Below are 17500 nucleotides of genomic sequence, written 5' to 3'. Positions count from 1 at the left end.
TGTTTGATACAAAGTAATCTTTTGTTTGATACAAAGTAATCTTTTGTTTGATACAAAGTAATCTTTTGTTTGATACAAAGTAATCTTTTGTTTGATGCAATGTAATCTTTTGTTTGATACAAAGTAATCTTTTGTTTGATGCAATGTAATCTTTTGTTTGATGCAATGTAATCTTTTGTTTGATACAAAGTAATCTTTTGTTTGATACAAAGTAATCTTTTGTTTGATGCAAAGTAATCTTTTGTTTGATACAAAGTAATCTTTTGTTTGATGCAATGTAATCTTTTGTTTGATGCAATGTAATCTTTTGTTTGATACAAAGTAATCTTTTGTTTGATACAAAGTAATCTTTTGTTTGATGCAAAGTAATCTTCTGTTTGATACAAAGTAATCTTTTGTTTGATACAAAGTAATCTTTTGTTTGATACAAAGTAATCTTTTGTTTGATGCAAAGTAATCTTTGTTTGATACAAAGTAATCTTTTGTTTGATACAAAGTAATCTTTTGTTTGATACAAAGTAATCTTTTGTTTGATACAAAGTAATCTTTTGTTTGATACAAGGTAATCTTTGTTTGATACAAAGTAATCTTTTGTTTGATACAAAGTAATCTTTTGTTTGATACAAAGTAATCTTTTGTTTGATACAAAGTAATCTTTTGTTTGATACAAAGTAATCTTTTGTTTGATACAAAGTAATCTTTTGTTTGATACAAAGTAATCTTTTGTTTGATACAAAGTAATCTTTTGTTTGATACAAAGTAATCTTTTGTTTGATACAAAGTAATCTTTTGTTTGATACAAAGTAATCTTTTGTTTGATACAAAGTAATCTTTTGTTTGATACAAAGTAATCTTTTGTTTGATACAAAGTAATCTTTTGTTTGATACAAAGTAATCTTTTGTTTGATGCAAAGTAATCTTTTGTTTGATACAAAGTAATCTTTTGTTTGATGCAAAGTAATCTTTTGTTTGATACAAAGTAATCTTTTGTTTGATGCAAAGTAATCTTTTGTTTGATGCAAAGTAATCTTTTGTTTGATACAAAGTAATCTTTTGTTTGATACAAAGTAATCTTTTGTTTGATACAAAGTAATCTTTTGTTTGATACAAAGTAATCTTTTGTTTGATACAAAGTAATCTTTTGTTTGATGCAAAGTAATCTTTTGTTTGATACAAAGTAATCTTTTGTTTGATGCAAAGTAATCTTTTGTTTGATACAAAGTAATCTTTTGTTTGATGCAAAGTAATCTTTTGTTTGATGCAAAGTAATCTTTTGTTTGATACAAAGTAATCTTTTGTTTGATACAAAGTAATCTTTTGTTTGATGCAAAGTAATCTTTTGTTTGATACAAAGTAATCTTTTGTTTGATGCAAAGTAATCTTTTGTTTGATACAAAGTAATCTTTTGTTTGATGCAAAGTAATCTTTTGTTTGATACAAAGTAATCTTTTGTTTGATGCAAAGTAATCTTTTGTTTGATGCAAAGTAATCTTTTGTTTGATGCAAAGTAATCTTTTGTTTGATACAAAGCAATCTTTTGTTTTGATGCAAAGTATCCTTTTGTGAATTTGTTTTGCCATAGTGATCATCCTTACATTAATGCCATTCGAGAACTAAACGAGCTGTCATTTCGGAGAATGATGTGTGGACTATTTGTTGAGTTGAATTGTTGTGAGTATTGGTCACATGTGTGTGTTTGTGCGTGTGTGTTCACAGGATTCCCCCTTATCATTCTGATTTTATCTTCTATCTCTCTCCGATGGGAAGAAAGACGAAACGTTACTGCGATCTGGTACACGAATTTTCAGAAAAGGTATAGACATGATTGAAGTCTCATTGACGTTGAGTGTGTGATAGATAATTGATATGATTTCAAGGTTATTCGAGAGAGGAAAGCCGCATTGAAGCAAAGTCAGCAGGTACACGAGACTGTCTGCTGGTCAGTTTGTTTACTGGCCCTTTGGTCTGTCTGTTTGTGATACACTTTACTTGTTGGATGGGTAATTGTTATATATAAATAATTTAAGTTTTTTAAATAAAAAATAGTTGTAGGAAAATTGGTTAAAAATTAAAAAAATTAAATGAGTACTTATATATTATCATTTACATATTAATACATTAATTAAAGTATAGCATCTAATTTTAATATAAATTTGTATGTATATGCGATTCTATCCAATTGTCACTACTTTGTGTGTTGATCAATTAGAAGAATGACTTGAAGAGTGAACCACCTCGTCGACGGTGTTTGGACTTCTTAGATATTTTACTGTTGGCGAGAGACGAGAGTGGACTCGGATTAACAGAAAGAGAAATTCGCGATGAGGTGGACACATTTGTGTTTGAAGGCCACGACACGACAGCATCAGGTGATAGCATTTACTCAATTACGTTATGTCACTGTGTGTAAGGTTTTCTACCATCGATGTCACCTACCCACTTAGTGGCTTCTGTCTGTGTGTTGTTTGTCTGTTTGCTGTTTGCTCATAACAACTTTCCACTCGCTTGTTGATTCAATATTTTTATTTATTTTTTCTATTTACTTATCAGCTTGTGTGCTACTTATTGTATGTACTAGTCATTCAGGTTAGAGTTGCATGAGTTTGTTTGTTGAATAGAATGTGATTGACTTCTTACATGTGCTACGTGGTTAGATTGGTAAATCTTGTTGGTGTCATTTTAGGCATAATTTTCTCTTTGTATTGTCTTGCTAAGTATGCGGATCATCAGGACAAGTGTTACGAGGAAGCTTGTCGTATATTGGAGAGTAAAGAGTCAATAGAATGGTAAGTTCATGGTTAATACAATTTGGTTTTTATTGTGTGTGTGTGTGTGTGTGTGTGTGTGTGTGTGTGTGTGTGTGTGTGTGTGTGTGTGTGTGTGTGTGTGTGTGTGTGTGTGTGTGTCTTGTGTGTGTGTGTGTGTGTGTGTGTGTGTGTGTGTGTGTGTGTGTGTGTGTGTGTGTGTGTGTGTGTGTGTGTCTTGTGTGTGTGTGTGTGTGTGTGTGTGTGTGTGTGTGTGTGTGTGTGTGTGTGTGTGTGTGTGTGTGTGTGTGTGTGTGTGTCTGTGTCTGTGTCTGTGTCTGTGTGTCTGTGTGTGTCTGTGTCTGTGTCTGTGTGTGTGTGTCTGTGTGTGTGTGTGTGTGTGTGTGTGTGTGTGTGTGTGTGTGTGTGTGTGTGTGTGTGTGTGTGTGTGTGTGTGTGTGTGTGTGTGTGTGTGTTGTGTCTCGTGTGTGTGTGTGTGTGTGTGTGTGTGTGTCGTGTGTGTGTGTGCACGTGTGTGCAGGTGCGTGCATGCGTGTGTGTAGTCAAACTCACATGGTTTCTCATCATTTATCTTATCAGGGAAGATCTCGCTCAGCTAAGCTACACAACTATGTGCATCAAAGAGGCGTTACGATTGTATCCTCCAGTTCCTTCATATTTCAGAGACATCACCGAAGACACGACAATTGATGGATACAAAATTCCCAAAGGTCTGGCACAAAACCTAAAATTGTCAGCCTGCAACATGGTCGTTACAACAGCTATACACTGTCTCTGCAGGCTCATGGGTTGGTGTCAATGTTCATTTGATGCATCGGAATCCAACTGTTTGGCCTCATCCATCGGTATCATATGTTCATGAGTATACATTGAGTCATACAATATCTAGGTTTGTTTTTATCACAATATAGGAGTTTGAACCCGAAAGATTCTTAGCAAACAATTGTGCTAATTGGGATCCGTATCAGTACATACCATTTGCAGCAGGTCCAAGGTAGAACTAGACACTCATTGTAATTAAATTACGTGTTGTGCTTGTTAGTACGCTTAATCAGTTAAGTTCGTGTCATGTACATGATTGCTATGATTCAGTCACAATTTTGATGTGCATGACATTGCGCCTGTAATCTCTGTAGAAACTGTATTGGCCAGAACTTTGCTCTCAATGAGATGAAAGTGGCTGTTGCACACATTGTCCACAGGTAAATAGGATTGTGTTGTGTACAATGTTGCAATTTTCATGTCAATGTATATTGTTACTTCAAGATTTGTGTTGTCTGTTGACAAGTCGTATGTTGTCAAGAGAACACCCAGTCCGATTAGTAAGCCAGTTGATGGACTCACTTTGTATGTTGCGGACAGAGCAGTGTCTACAGGATCATAGCTGTGATTGTGAACGATTTATAGTTTTTTTAGTTATGTTTGTAGGGTGCATCTGCTTTTTCGACTTGATGATTATCGCTGTGAATGTGAATAATGGTCATACATTTGTACTTTTATTTTAATTGAGTGCTACAGTGTAACATCCCTCCAATACAATTGTGAGATACATTACTCCAATACAATAGTCTAGTGTATTGTGAGATGCATCTCTCCAATACAATAGTCTAGTGTATTGTGAGATGCATCTCTCCAAATACAATAGTCTAGTGTATTGTGCGATGCATCCCTCCAATACGATATATATAGTCTACTGTCTGTTCCTCATAAGTGTGAACTTTGAAAATCATCAATATCTCCGCTGTTTTTGGACTTTCTCGATGATCTAAGTATCGTTAGAAGCCGCTAGGTCTGGCATTTCTGTTTATCAAATTATCTAAGCCGTTCCTAGAAACGAAACGAAAAAATAATACTTTTGCATATCAGAGACAAATGGGTGGAGCAATGGTTATTATCCAATTATCTTGTAAGACCAACTGATTAGCAACTGGAACCATTTACGATAATCGGTGTAACATGGTCCAACTTGAGCAGCTCTTAGTGCTCTATTGAGCACACCTAGTGTGTCCTGAACTTCATTACTCACTTCCAAGTTTACACTTACAGGGAATAGACAGTAGTGTATTGTGACATGCATCCCTCCAATACAATAGTCTAGTGTATTGTGAAATGCATCCCTCCAATACAATAGCGTAGTGTATAGTGAGATGCATCCCTCCAATACAATATTCTAGTGTATTGTGAAATGCATCCCTCCAATACGATAGTCTAGTGTATTGTGAGATGCAGCCCTTCAATTTTTGGGTTTGAATGCATGTAACAGTAAGCATAAGAATTTTTGAAATACAACAGTTTATATTAGTGTGGCAAACTCAAGGACTAGCTTGAATGAACAGCTGCTAAAAGTCGGTATTTATATTAATTAACAACATTTATATTAATTAACAACATTTATATTAATTAACAACATTTATATTAATTAACAACAACTTGCTACATTGTTGGCAAACGACTCTATGAACAAAAAAATTGTTGCAATGTTCTTTTTAGCAACTGACATATTTGACTGTAAATTTGGGATTCTCTAGTAAACTAAACATGCATGACAATCAATTCGTTCTTTTTTGGACAAAATACTGCTCACAATACTGAATTCTTGTCTTTTCTTCTGTTGTCCTGTTGGTTATTCAGGAATTTGTCTTGGTCCCTTGATGCATGTGCTTCTTTCGGATGCCCGGATGTTGGTGGTAACGTCCGGGTAACGACGTTTGAGAGTGACCGGAGACCGATATCTTCAGTGGCTTAGCTGGCTGTGAGGCTCTCTTGTTATTGTGTTCTACTGAGTACAACCCTTTGGCTTTCTTTTTCGTTCTGCTCTTCTGTGGTGTTGAAGAGACTTCAGGCGCTGCACTTGTTGCTACACTAATCTCGTGGGCGTCTCCAGTTGTTGCCATTGTGGAAACAAACGGATTGCGTTTTGAATGCGGAGAATCCATCGAACGTTTAGCGTCGCAGTGATGGCATTTGGGTATGGCGTGAAATACGTCACCCTTTTCGCTTGTGAGTACCGGTAATATTGAATTTCCAGTTCCAAATTCGTCGCTCCCAGAAGTGTTTTTGCGTTGCGATTGATTTTTGACGAGAGAAAGGTTTCGTTTCCGTACTTGCCTGTCGCTGCTATCATCCAACGCTAAGCAGAAAAGCATAAGAGCTGTATGAGCTCTAAAGTCGACAACAATTGGCCGAAGAATATCGTAATAGATGTACAGTCTTCTCGAATCTTCAAGAAACACTTCTTTATCTTTGTCAAAATTCTCTTTCAATATGTTGGTAATTACTAGCGAAACCGAGAGTGAGAGAAGAATTTTTATCATCACAGACTTAGCAATTAATATCAAACCGTTATTTCTCTCGTCATTGTTACTGCTGTGGTGAACATCCACATCGACGTGAGTCTTGACCAGTTTTAGTTTCAAAATGACAAAAAATACGAGTGAACTCGAGAGAATTCCGAGCAATCCTTCGGTTGCGCCCATTTGTTGTCTTGTCTCATCGTGGAGGTTGCTCCCGTATTTGCAGTAGGCGGAAAACTCGAACAAGTTGTATCCGATGCCTCCGAGTAGGAAATAAAACACGTACACAACTCTTTCGGGGTCTCCGTGAAACAGCCAGTTCCACATCGAACGAACGGCCACGCACACGTTACCCGACTGCCCGCGGGTCGATCTCGAACGGCTTACTCGTTGCACCCGATACGAACGACGTATACAAAAGTGAAAGACCAACAAGAAAAGACTGATGGCGACAATGGCTACATGCAGTGTGTTCTGAAGGCGTGGCAAATGTTGAAACAAGCCTTCCTCCCCAATGAAGACAAACAAGGCAGTGAGGGTAAACACGATTGCCGGCAAGAGTATGAGTAACCCCGGAAGAACGCGTGTGCACACAACATACACACATATCATCCTCATGAAATCTTTTTGGATCGCGTTTCTTGTCTTTTGAGAGTTTGTCGTCCGTCTGTGTACCATCGGATAGCTCTGCTCTAGTGACTCGCCAATGTGCTCAGCATCGACCAATTGAAAACCAAACTCCCATTCATCTTCGGATGATCCCTCTGGCTGCTCGTTTAGAGGGTGTACACCCCGAATTTTTGATCTACCTTCCTCCCCACTTGTATCTCCATTGCCATATTTGTTACCGCCATCCCCTTCTTCCATGTCGTGCGCATGCTCCTCCGTATTTTTGGCGATTTCTCGCTGTAGCGCAATATGCAGAAATAGAGTGAAACATTGTGCGTACATACCGATTGTGACGGCGGTGAAGAGAGGTTTTAGGAAGGTCCAGATTTGGTCGGATAGAAGGTCGGATGTGTTGGCTTTGTCCATGCATGTTGATCTCACTAGAGTGTCGACTATGAGGGAAAGGCTGCAGAGGCCGAGCAGTCCGCAGCCAAATCTCATCTTCCTCGGCATCGTGAACGATCTCCCCTTCATACCAACCGCAACTTCGAAAAGCAAAAGGAGATCTAGAGAAAACACAAAAAGAAAGTTGGATTGCGTCCTTAATTATAGGGAGAGTCCATAGATGGACTGATAGACTCTCTTGTCTCGTATACATATACATATGTTGTGCGCAAAGCGCAGATTTGGACAATCCATCGATTGCCCGGTACAATCCATGGGTTGCCTGCAAACCATGGATCGCCAATATACAAACCATGCATACCGAATCGCAACCCCAACCCCAACCCCAACCCCAACCTCAACTCCATCGCCAACCCTACATAACCCCAGCCCCAACCCAACCCTAAACTCCAACCCTAAACTCTAACCCTAAACCCCAACCCCAATCCCAACCCAACTCTAAACCTAACCCTAAAGCCCGGTTTACAGGGTTGACGCTGACGCTCATCAAGGACACCGTCTTGACGCAGGCGGCATTCTTTGATGTTGACGCTGACGCTGACGCTGGAATAGGATTCACTTCTATTCCAGCGTCAACGTCGGCGTCAGCATCGTACAGTGAACCGGGCCTAACTCTCAAATTATCTGAAAAAAACTAGAACTCCACAGTTTCTCCATATCCACGCTTTGCGCATAACATAGAGTGTCAAAGTCTGGCCGCAAAATCTTAGTGTAAATACTACTTTCATTGTGCATCCGTTTTGCATTTCAATCAATTAAGCCATGCAAAACTAAAACTCCTTCCAACTAGAATGCATATTAGTTACTCTAACTTGATGTTGACACGAAGGTCAGCTCGAATACCGCATTGGTTTTGCGAAGACCGCCCTCAGTCGGAGATGCGCAGTTGAACAGCTGGAATAAGATCACCATCCTGTGAATGAAACATCCGAGGAGAAACATTCCAGCAATTTTCCATTGCAACATCAGCTCGTCAGATGTCGACTTTGATCTAACAACAGATAACGCATGATCATACTCGTCTTTTCTTTTTTCTCGACAAATTTCGTATATTCTGATTCCAATGAGAACGACAGCAACTGCGGCAAGGAACGCCTGCTGGCATGTGGAATAAGCGTAGTAGAGCTGGAATCTCTTTCCTTGGCTGTTTGCGTCTGCTCCTGTTGAATTGTCTGACTGTGAGTGTGTGATCTCCCAGAGGTATCCTCGATCATATTTACTTGACAGTTGGTATTGGTTTTCTGGACAGCTCCACGAGTCGTTCATGTGGCTGCAGTAACACATCCACGTTCCCCTTTCAGTCTTGCAGTTTTCGTGCCCGTACAAGTCAACAGTCGCGAGCCAGCGTCCTGCCAGTAAGCACGACCAAACGAAAATCAGAAGCAGAAGTTGGAGAATACCAGAAATTGTGTGTTTTCCAGACTCTTCAGGACGTCTCGAGCAATCTCGCCTTGTTGTGCCTTGCCGCGACTCGGAAGACAGAAGAGGCGTTTTCTCCATGTCCATACATGCAATGCGTCTAGACCCAACACGTCAATCGGATTGAACTAGACGACGTCATCGTCACCCTAACAATAAAACTGAAATTGCGCAACTTTCTTTCTGTTTCATATTTTTCATATTTCGCAAGTACACTTAGCCGCGTCCCCAGGCGTTCTCCTCGCTCCTCCGCGCAGCGCTCGCGCGTCACATGACTAAGCTGTCATGGCTAGTCATGTGACGTCCACCTAGTCATGTGACGCGCGAGTGCTCCAGTCCACGGAGGAGTGAGGCGAACGCCTGGGAACGAGGCTATGTACTCTTAGGCTCTAGTTAGGTGTGAAGTGATGAGGACGTAGGAACAATAAACTGGTTCGATCTAACGTGCGTTAATAGCGTGCGCTAGCGAGGAATGACCCAACGTGCGCTACGTTACCAGTGTCATTTGATGAAACTGCAGATACAGTACATACAGTCACTAACAGTAAACTAACTAATAGTATATATTACTTATTTAATTATTTATATCTCAAATCGGAAGTTGATTGCATGGTGCTTCTGGCGAAAGTCATCTTTGTGAAAACTGGTCCGGCTATGGACTGGGTGCTACGACCCCGTGCACAACGTAACTACTGTAGCCTCGACTTTCCAGAGGCGCGTAGCGCAGATAATTGGCGCTACACGGGTCTTGGAGACCGAGGCTAAACTAAAACAGGCAACACGACGTTACAAACTCACTTTTATTTAAAATGTGAGTAAAAACAGTCACATCAGGGCACTTCGCTTACATATTGGTATTTGAAATATTTGCGTATGGCGTACGCACGACACACGACAGATCACGTGCGCCTGCGCACATGACACAAAAACACTCGTGACTGTTCAGTGGGTGGTGCTTCCCAACAAAGCACATCTGAGGTTATGATTTCGACCCGCAGAAAAGAGTCTCCCAGTGTGACGTCCGAAAGGGTCGACACGAGTGAAGATCAGAGGGACGGGCACGTACTGCTTGCCCGTATGTTCCGATATTTCAACACCGATCAGCGTTTAGAGATACTCGAGACTCTTCTCAGACAAGCGACAGACAGCGAGACCCGCACAATGCTGGAAGGATACCACACGAGGCGCGGCAGCAACGGGCGTTTTGTGAAAAAGGCGCCTCATCCCAACCCATCGCGTGTTTCACGGTGGGAGAGATCGAGCGTCGCATGGCAACTATTAGAGGGGTGTTTCTACAGATATTCGATAAAGCAGGAAAAGCAGGAAGACGAAGAGGTGTCGGTGAAAGATGCGGGCATGGGTTCCCGGATGAATGCTGACATGGATTCCCGGATGAAGGTTAATCCCCACATGGTGGATGGACTTGAGGTACTGTTTGAAGAGCATGGGCAGTATCTTGTCAAGCTGTGCAAGTGTCTGGGCTTGGAAGCGGGAAACGAGTTTGACAAGTTGTAGAATTTGCTCACAAATTAATTGATATCAATATTTTTACATTGGCTTGTACATGCAATTTTGTATTTTTTATGTAATTTGTACACTTGGTAGAATAAGAAAATTACAAGCTTTTATTGTCCAACTTCGGCTTGTCAGGAATCTGCAGTCCCACCATTTTAGCTGCATCTTCGATGGACCGTTCGCCACGACAATAACGCGCCAGCAAAGCCTACATAACATCAAGAAAGAAGTCTATCTTTCCATACAGTTAAATTGACTAGCAGTATAGTGCCACAATTCTAGAATGTAAGTTTGTGTGTACATTTATCGATTATACATGTATAGTGTACTCAATCTGTCTGTCTGTATGTCTGTTTGTATGAATGTTTGTTTGTATGTCTGTCTGTTTGTATGTATGTTCGTTTGCATGTATGTGACAAAATTGTCAATTTAATTAATTAATGAAGGGATAGATGAAAAGACACAAACGGACATACATACATACATACATACATAGATACATACCTACATACAAATAGACAAACACACATACAACAGACATTATATGGTCTACTCAGCCTGTTTGCATGTACATGTCTGTGTGTTCTGCAGTTGTCTCTTTGTATGTATGTATGTATGCATGTATGTATACATGTATGTATGTATGTATGTATGTATGTATGTATGCATGCGTACATGCATGTATGTAGGTATGTATGTACGCATGTATGTATGTATGTATGTATGTATGCATGCATGCATGCATGCATGCATGTATGTAGGTATGTATGTATGTATGTATGTATGTATGTATGTATGTATGTATGCATGCATGCATGCATTTATGTAGGTATGTATGTATGTATGTATGTATGTATGTATGTATGTATGTATGTATGTATGTATGTGGCTCAATTGGTTAGAGTGTGGAGTTGGAGATTGGAAACATCCGGGACCTTCGGGTCAGAGTTCGAGTGCAGGAGCGCCACATACATAAGTTCCCTTGGGCAAGGAACTAACATACAATTGCCTCTCTCTCTGGAGTGTCAGGCTCTGTCCAAGAAGCAAAGAAGAAGTTACATATAGACAGTGACTGCTGATAGTGTTTCAATTGTATACTAGTATCGTAGAGTGTATACTAGTATCGTAGAAAGTATAGTAGCAAGTACTTAGTAGTGTCTGCAGTAACCTGGGCCCTAAGGGTCCTTGTAACAAAACAAAAAATGTATGTATGCATGTATGCCTTCTGGAATTGACAGTGTATTTTGAAGAGAACTTTACTACCTCATCTGAATACAAGAAAATTAATACAGCAATGTGGTATCAGCTTGTAAACAAGCTTGGTGGAGTGCTCAACTCCACACCTTACAAGTCGGGTCAAGAGGCCTGGTAGATTGTAGTAGCTTTGAACCTATATTGCGGTTCCTCAAATTCAGCAAGCCTTCATCAAACTTCCTGTTAAAAAAGATGAGCAGAATTTCCATTGGCATATCGTTGCAGCCTGGTGTCGAAGAAATTCAGACTGTTGGATGGACTTAGACCTATTTGTGTAAAAGTAGTAATAGCCTTAATTCTGTTCCTTTTTTTAGTTTTGGCTCTTGCTGTCTGTTGCTGTTTAGTTTAGTGCTTAGTGACCTTTTAATCTTGCGCCGTACTAGTTGTAGGCAGAGATCTCAGACACGCCCCTCGGGATGAATAAACCATGTATGTATGTATGTATGTATGTATGTATGTATGTATGTATGTATGTATGTCCTAGGGTAGAGCTGTCTACTACTAGGCGCGTCCACAGGTGGCGGATAGTGGAATGGCCTTCAGATATGGAGGTTAGCTGCGACATAAGCAGGTTTCCTGTCGAATAAGCAGTCGTGGACCAACAGCGGTAGTGTTAACAGGGAGGAGTGATGCAGCATGTGGCAGTGCTGCTTCGTCTAAATGCTCCAATATCCTATTGACAACACTACGACATGGCGAGAGCAGGCCGCCATTTCAAGGCCTGTGCCAGCGCGTAGTTTTCTTAAAATGAGCGTTGGTAGTGCTCTGTTTGTGGTCAAGGATCTGTGACTTCAAGCAGTTTGGCTGATGAGGCAAATGTGACTGGACCTATTCTATGCAGTTCAATGGCTCTGAGGGCAATCATACCGAGTAGCTTGTGACATACTCAAATGGCAGTTACACAGATCTCTCTCAGGTGTAGCTGGCAAGTCACATGCATCTAGACGCATAAGTTCTCTTGTTGCATCTCTTGCCCCAGAGATCTGTTTTGTGCGTTCTGGACGAGAGAGTGGGTTTGGATCTGCACACCCCTGGCTCACTAAAATCTCTTCATTGTGCAGGTTCCTTTAGTGTTTCCTATTACTGGGACTTCTGTTCTCTTTCTTTAAAGTCTTACAGCGATAGAGGAGGGGCGACGATGACAGGCATAGGATGGTGTCGGGAGTCATCAGTCACGAATCTGCATGTAAGCGGTGCTAGCAAGATGGTCGTTTGTAGTTTACCTGGGGTGAAAACTACATCCGGTCCTACTAGCACGACTGAGCAGCACTTTTCAGTGAGAGCACTGCTCACCTCGAATGAGGAAGGACCTAGAAAAGGTGGTCTAAAAAAAGCTCACCCTGTTGCCACTTACCAGTTTACCGCGGCTGGTTAGTCGTCCAATTTTGCGGTCGAACAAAGAGGAAAACGGAACTTAAAGTTGCTTGTTGGAATGTAAGGACTCTTATTGACTCTAATGATCGGATTCAGCGCAAAACGGCAATTCTCTCTCACGAGCTAAAGCGTTATAGGATTGACATCGCTGCCCTTAGTGAAACTCACCTTGCGGACAACGGAGAGTTACGTGAAGTAGGTGGTGGATTCACAATCTTTTGGAAAGGTCGACCCGCTAGTGAGAAGAGGCAGTCTGGTGTTGGTCTTGCCATTAGGACATCTCTTGTTAATCGTCTCGATACTCTTCCAAAGGGCATCACCGATCGCCTTATGACTGTTCGTGTTCTTCTGACTTCACACAATTACCTAACTATCATCAGTGCCTATGCTCCAACTATGTGTGATACAATCGAGGCCAAAGAAAAGTTTTATGATGATCTGAATAATGTGATAAAGTCTGTGTCACCAAAAGACAAATTACTGCTTTTAGGAGATTTCAATGCTCGTGTTGGATCTGACCATGAAGCCTGGGCTGGCTTTCTTGGCCACCATGGCATCGGAACCGAAAACAGTAATGGCACCCTTCTTCTGACCCTTTGTGCATCTCATGATTTAACAATAACAAACACATTGTTTCAACAACAAGATAAATACAAGACAACATGGATGCACCCGCGGTCGTCTCGTTGGCATATGATTGACTTTGCTATTGTTCGTCGGGCAGACGTAAAATATGTCAAACACACAAGAGTAATGCGTGGTGCATCTGCTACTGATCTATCTGATCATAGAATGGTGCGGATCAATCTCTTGTATACTATCAAGGCTCCTGCACGCCATCAATCCAAGAGTAAACAACAGAAGTTGAATGTGGATAGTCTACGAACACTTGGCGCCAGAGAGAATCTCTGTGAGAAAATTTCTGAAACTTTAGGGAGTGTGCCTGCTTGTACATCTGCGTGTGATATTGATTCACAGTGGTCATGCTTACGTGATTCTGTTTATGATGCATCAAAACAGGTTCTTGGCATCCAAGGAAAGAAACATCAAGACTGGTTTGACGACAATGACATTGATATTTGTAATCTCCTTGACAGATTACATCATAAGCATCGGGCGTGGTTGGCTGACAGGAACGATTATAGAAAAGCCAATGCTTATAGATCCAGCAAGAGATTAGTTCGATCACGACTTGGTGCTATGAGGGATGCATGGTGGGATGAGAAAGCAAAAGAGCTCCAGCTAGCCAGTGACCGACATGACATGAGGACATTGTATACTGGCCTGAGACAAATCTTTGGTCCAGAATTCAGTGGAAGTACACCACTTCGCACTGCTGATGAATCCTCAATGTTGCATGGTAAAGAAGACATCCTGGATCGTTGGGTAGAGCATTTTTCATCTGTTCTCAATCGGCCTTCTCGTATCTGTGAGGAAGCCATTGAAGCAATCCCACAGATGCCCCTTATCTCACAAATGTCTGACCCTCCTTCTATACTTGAAATTGGCAATGTAATTGCCAATATGTCAAATGGCAAGTCTCCAGGTGCAGATGGCTTGCCTGTTGAAGTCTTTAAACATGGTGGCCCCTTGCTGTTAACCAAACTAGGTGATCTCGTCAGAGAATGTTGGGAACAGGAGAGAGTCCCTAAAGCATTTAAGGATGCTCACATTGTGCATTTGTACAAGAAGAAAGGTGATAAATCTGACTGCAACAACCATCGAGGGATATCGTTGTTATCTGTGGCCGGTAAAATTATGGCAAGACTTCTTCTAGATCGTCTCGTTGCTCACTTAACGGAGAAGATTCTACCCGAGTCTCAATGTGGTTTCCGTTCAGGTCGCGGGACTATTGATATGGTCTTCTCTGCACGTCAAATCCAAGAAAAATGTAGGGAACAACACATAGATCTATTTATCGTTTTCATTGATTTAGTCAAGGCATTCGACTCAGTCGATCGTACGGGCTTGTGGAAGATCCTAGCCAAACTGGGTTGTCCAACTAAAATTGTAAATCTCATTGCGGCTTTTCATGATGGCATGGAAGCTAGAGTCATAGACAATGGTTCTATCTCGTCCAGTTTCCCAGTCAGCAATGGTGCCAAGCAGGGATGTGTCCTTGCCCCAACACTGTTCAGCATATTGTTCTCGTGTATGTTGAATGATGCATTGAAAGATCTCCGACCTGGCATCCAAGTCCAGTTTAGATCGAGTGGTGGTATTTTCAATCTTCGACGACTGAAAGCCAAAACAATGGTTTCTGACGTGATAGTTCGGGACCTATTGTTTGCCGATGACTGTGCAGTCTGTGCTCATACGTTTGATGACATCCAATGTATCATGAAGTGCTTCAATAGATCTGCAGAGCGTTTTGGTCTTTCAATCAGTTTGAAAAAGACCCATGCGCTTTTCCAACCTAAGCCTGGAGGCAGTCCAGTTCCTCCACCAATCATGGTGGGTGATCACCCCCTTACGTATGTCCAAAATTTCATCTATCTCGGTAGCTCTTTGTCAGTTGACACCACACTTGCCACGGAAGTGTCCTGCAGAATTTCAAAAGCTAGCTCAGCTTTTGGCAAGCTTTCCAGGAAGCTGTGGAATAGACATGATATTAAGCTGACGACCAAAATATCTGTATACAAAGCAGCCATCTTACCAACTTTATTATATGGCTGTGAATCATGGACACTGCTCCGTCGAAATTTTGCTGTGCTTAGCAGCTTTCACATGAGATGTCTTCGTCGGATCTGCGGTATTAAGTGGGAGGATATGGTTCCAGACACAGAGGTACTTTCTGTAAGCAATATGTGTGGTCTGGAGTACTACCTCCTTAAATGTCAATTTCGTTGGGCTGGTCACGTTGTCCGAATGTCCGATACAAGAACTCCCAAACAACTTTTTTATGGGCAATTGGGAGAAGGGGCGCGACACCAGGGAGGTCCAAAGCTGAGATTTAAAGACTCTCTAAAGGCTAACTTGAAGAAATGCTCCATCAACCCTTCCAGTTTTGAGACCCTTGCAAAAGATAGGGCACTGTGGAGGAACCGTTGTCATAAATGCATTCAAAGTTTTGAGGAAAGTCGTCTGAAAGCTGCTAGAGCTAAGAGACAGTGTCGCAAAGACCAGCAGCGACTCCACCTTCAACAAGTTCAACAGCAACAACATCTGCAACAACTACAATCATCACATGTCAGTCCTTCTTTTCGTTGTCTGACATGTGACTTAGTGTGTCGCTCAAAAGCAGGACTCATGTCTCACATGCGACACAAGAAACATTAAAGAGTCATCACTGAAATCAGTGGACATACCATCATGTATGTATGTATTATGTATGTATTATGTATGTATGTATGCATGCATGTATGTATGTACATATGTATGTACGTACGTACGTATGTATGTATGTATGTATGTATATATGTATGTATGTATGGAATTATGAACAGTTTTAAATGGCATTTACGTAGACATATACAAACTGTTTGGTGTGCGAGAAAGTGGGACGTGTCTTTTTGGAAGCCTTTGGGACCTTTTGTAAGCCTAGCTTTAGTGTAAAGAATTTAGATTGATTTAGAAGTTGTACCAACTTTTAATGAAACAAAAAAATGTATGTATGTATGTATGCATGTATGTATGTATGTATGTACGTAAGTTCCCTTGGGCAAGGAACTAACATACACTTGCCTCTCTCTCTGGAGTGTCAGTTCTGTCCAAGAAGAAGAAGTGACATATAGGCAGTGACTGCTGATAGCATTGTAGCATCATAGCATTGTAGCATTGTAGCATCGTAGCCTAGTCATTGCAGTATCAAACCTGAGCCTTAGGGGCTCTTGCATGTACGTAGGTACAAAAAATGCATGTGGCTCAATTGGTTAGAGTGCGCAGTTGGAGATTGGCAACATCCGGGACCTTTGGGTCAGAGTTTGAGTGCGGGAGGGCCACATACATAAAATCCTTTGGGCAAGGAACTACCATACAATTGCCTCTCTCTCTCCGGAGTGTCAGGTTCTGTCTACAGCAAGTATCTACAGCAAGTACAGCAAGTGTGAAACATAGTGACTTCTAATACAGTAGTGTTAGATTGCAGAATAGTGATTACAGTATCGAACCTGGCCTTAGGGGCTCTTGTATGTACGTATGTACAAAAAATGTATGTACGTATGTATGTATGTATGTATGTCCGTCTGTGTGTGTTGGCCTATCATTAATTAATTAATTAAACAATTTTGTTAAATAATAAATTTCATTACCCTACCGTGTGTTCTCGTCTAGATTTCATATACAAATACCAGATTTCACCGTCCTGCACTAACTCTTGCCCTTCGCTTCCGTCTCTGAATTTTGTTAAAACATATTTGTACGCAGCAGACGACACCAAAGGCACTTTCTTCTAATAAAAAAATAAAAATATTATATTTGTAAATTTGTAGCAAACGTATGATAATTTTACTGCTAAATCTCGCGAGCGCGACAAACGCAGCTCGCGCACAATATTCCGTAGCAACGACACTGGACGAGCCATACAATAAATCACGTGACTTGTTTTAATCCGGGTTATAAGCGATTTTAATCCGGGCTATTTTATCCGGGCTATTTTATCCGGGTTATTAATCCGGGCTTCTAATTGCTTGCCTCTGCTGTTTTGCGCGTCATGGCTCACCAGCAAATTCGCAAGAAGCTGATAGCTGTTATCGGCGACGAGGTATTCATCATTCATTGTGACTGTCGTGCTTTCTAACACGGAGGTTTCTGTCTAGGACACGTGTACGGGCTTTATGTTGGGAGGAATCGGAGAGATCAATGATA

General features: G+C 41.0%; 5 protein-coding genes across 6 annotated transcripts in view; 3 read left to right on the top strand and 2 right to left on the bottom strand.

Moving 5' to 3' along the window:
• Positions 1-4287, top strand: part of LOC134194721 (ultra-long-chain fatty acid omega-hydroxylase-like) — a 7442-nt gene extending 3155 nt beyond the window's left edge. The window contains exons 6-15 of the mRNA XM_062663667.1: positions 1583-1642; positions 1717-1813; positions 1878-1919; positions 2210-2369; positions 2684-2786; positions 3345-3475; positions 3546-3610; positions 3677-3759; positions 3902-3967; positions 4032-4287. Of these exons, the coding sequence (XP_062519651.1) occupies positions 1583-1642; positions 1717-1813; positions 1878-1919; positions 2210-2369; positions 2684-2786; positions 3345-3475; positions 3546-3610; positions 3677-3759; positions 3902-3967; positions 4032-4149 (925 nt within the window). The 3' untranslated portion in view covers positions 4150-4287. The remainder of the gene's footprint in view (positions 1-1582; positions 1643-1716; positions 1814-1877; positions 1920-2209; positions 2370-2683; positions 2787-3344; positions 3476-3545; positions 3611-3676; positions 3760-3901; positions 3968-4031) is intronic.
• Positions 4288-4987: 700 nt separating this feature from the next.
• Positions 4988-8766, bottom strand: LOC134195044 (uncharacterized). 2 transcript variants are annotated; one of them, XM_062664048.1, is made up of 3 exons: positions 7945-8766; positions 6106-7233; positions 4988-6042 (listed from the first exon to the last, which is right to left on the bottom strand). In XM_062664048.1, the coding sequence occupies exons 1-3, from the start codon at positions 8636-8638 to the stop codon at positions 5393-5395; spliced, it is 2472 nt and encodes an 823-aa protein (XP_062520032.1). In that variant the 5' UTR covers positions 8639-8766; the 3' UTR covers positions 4988-5392. The 2 variants fall into 2 exon arrangements, with proteins under 2 accessions (XP_062520032.1, XP_062520031.1); XM_062664047.1 differs by having other exon boundaries at positions 4988-7233.
• Positions 8767-9482: 716 nt separating this feature from the next.
• LOC134194934 (uncharacterized) lies at positions 9483-10187 on the top strand. Its single transcript, XM_062663918.1, has one exon. The coding sequence runs from the start codon at positions 9533-9535 to the stop codon at positions 10064-10066; it is 534 nt and encodes a 177-aa protein (XP_062519902.1). The 5' UTR covers positions 9483-9532; the 3' UTR covers positions 10067-10187.
• On the bottom strand, positions 10136-17216 carry LOC134194624 (protein FMC1 homolog). Its single transcript, XM_062663566.1, has 3 exons — positions 17145-17216; positions 16950-17084; positions 10136-10274 (listed from the first exon to the last, which is right to left on the bottom strand). Exons 1-3 carry the CDS (start codon positions 17214-17216, stop codon positions 10167-10169), a joined length of 315 nt encoding a protein of 104 aa, XP_062519550.1. The 3' UTR covers positions 10136-10166.
• An 87-nt stretch (positions 17217-17303) lies between these two features.
• Positions 17304-17500, top strand: part of LOC134194823 (V-type proton ATPase subunit F-like) — a 1091-nt gene continuing 894 nt past the window's right edge. The window contains exons 1-2 of the mRNA XM_062663794.1: positions 17304-17396; positions 17452-17500. The exon at positions 17452-17500 is cut by the window's right edge and continues 33 nt beyond it. Coding sequence (XP_062519778.1) covers positions 17346-17396; positions 17452-17500 — 100 coding nt within the window. The 5' untranslated portion in view covers positions 17304-17345. The remainder of the gene's footprint in view (positions 17397-17451) is intronic.

This window comes from Corticium candelabrum, chromosome 19 (assembly GCF_963422355.1).
Source record: "Corticium candelabrum chromosome 19, ooCorCand1.1, whole genome shotgun sequence".
In the NCBI taxonomy this organism is placed as follows: Eukaryota; Metazoa; Porifera; class Homoscleromorpha; order Homosclerophorida; family Plakinidae; genus Corticium; species Corticium candelabrum.
This window is presented reverse-complemented; position numbering and strand designations above follow the sequence as displayed.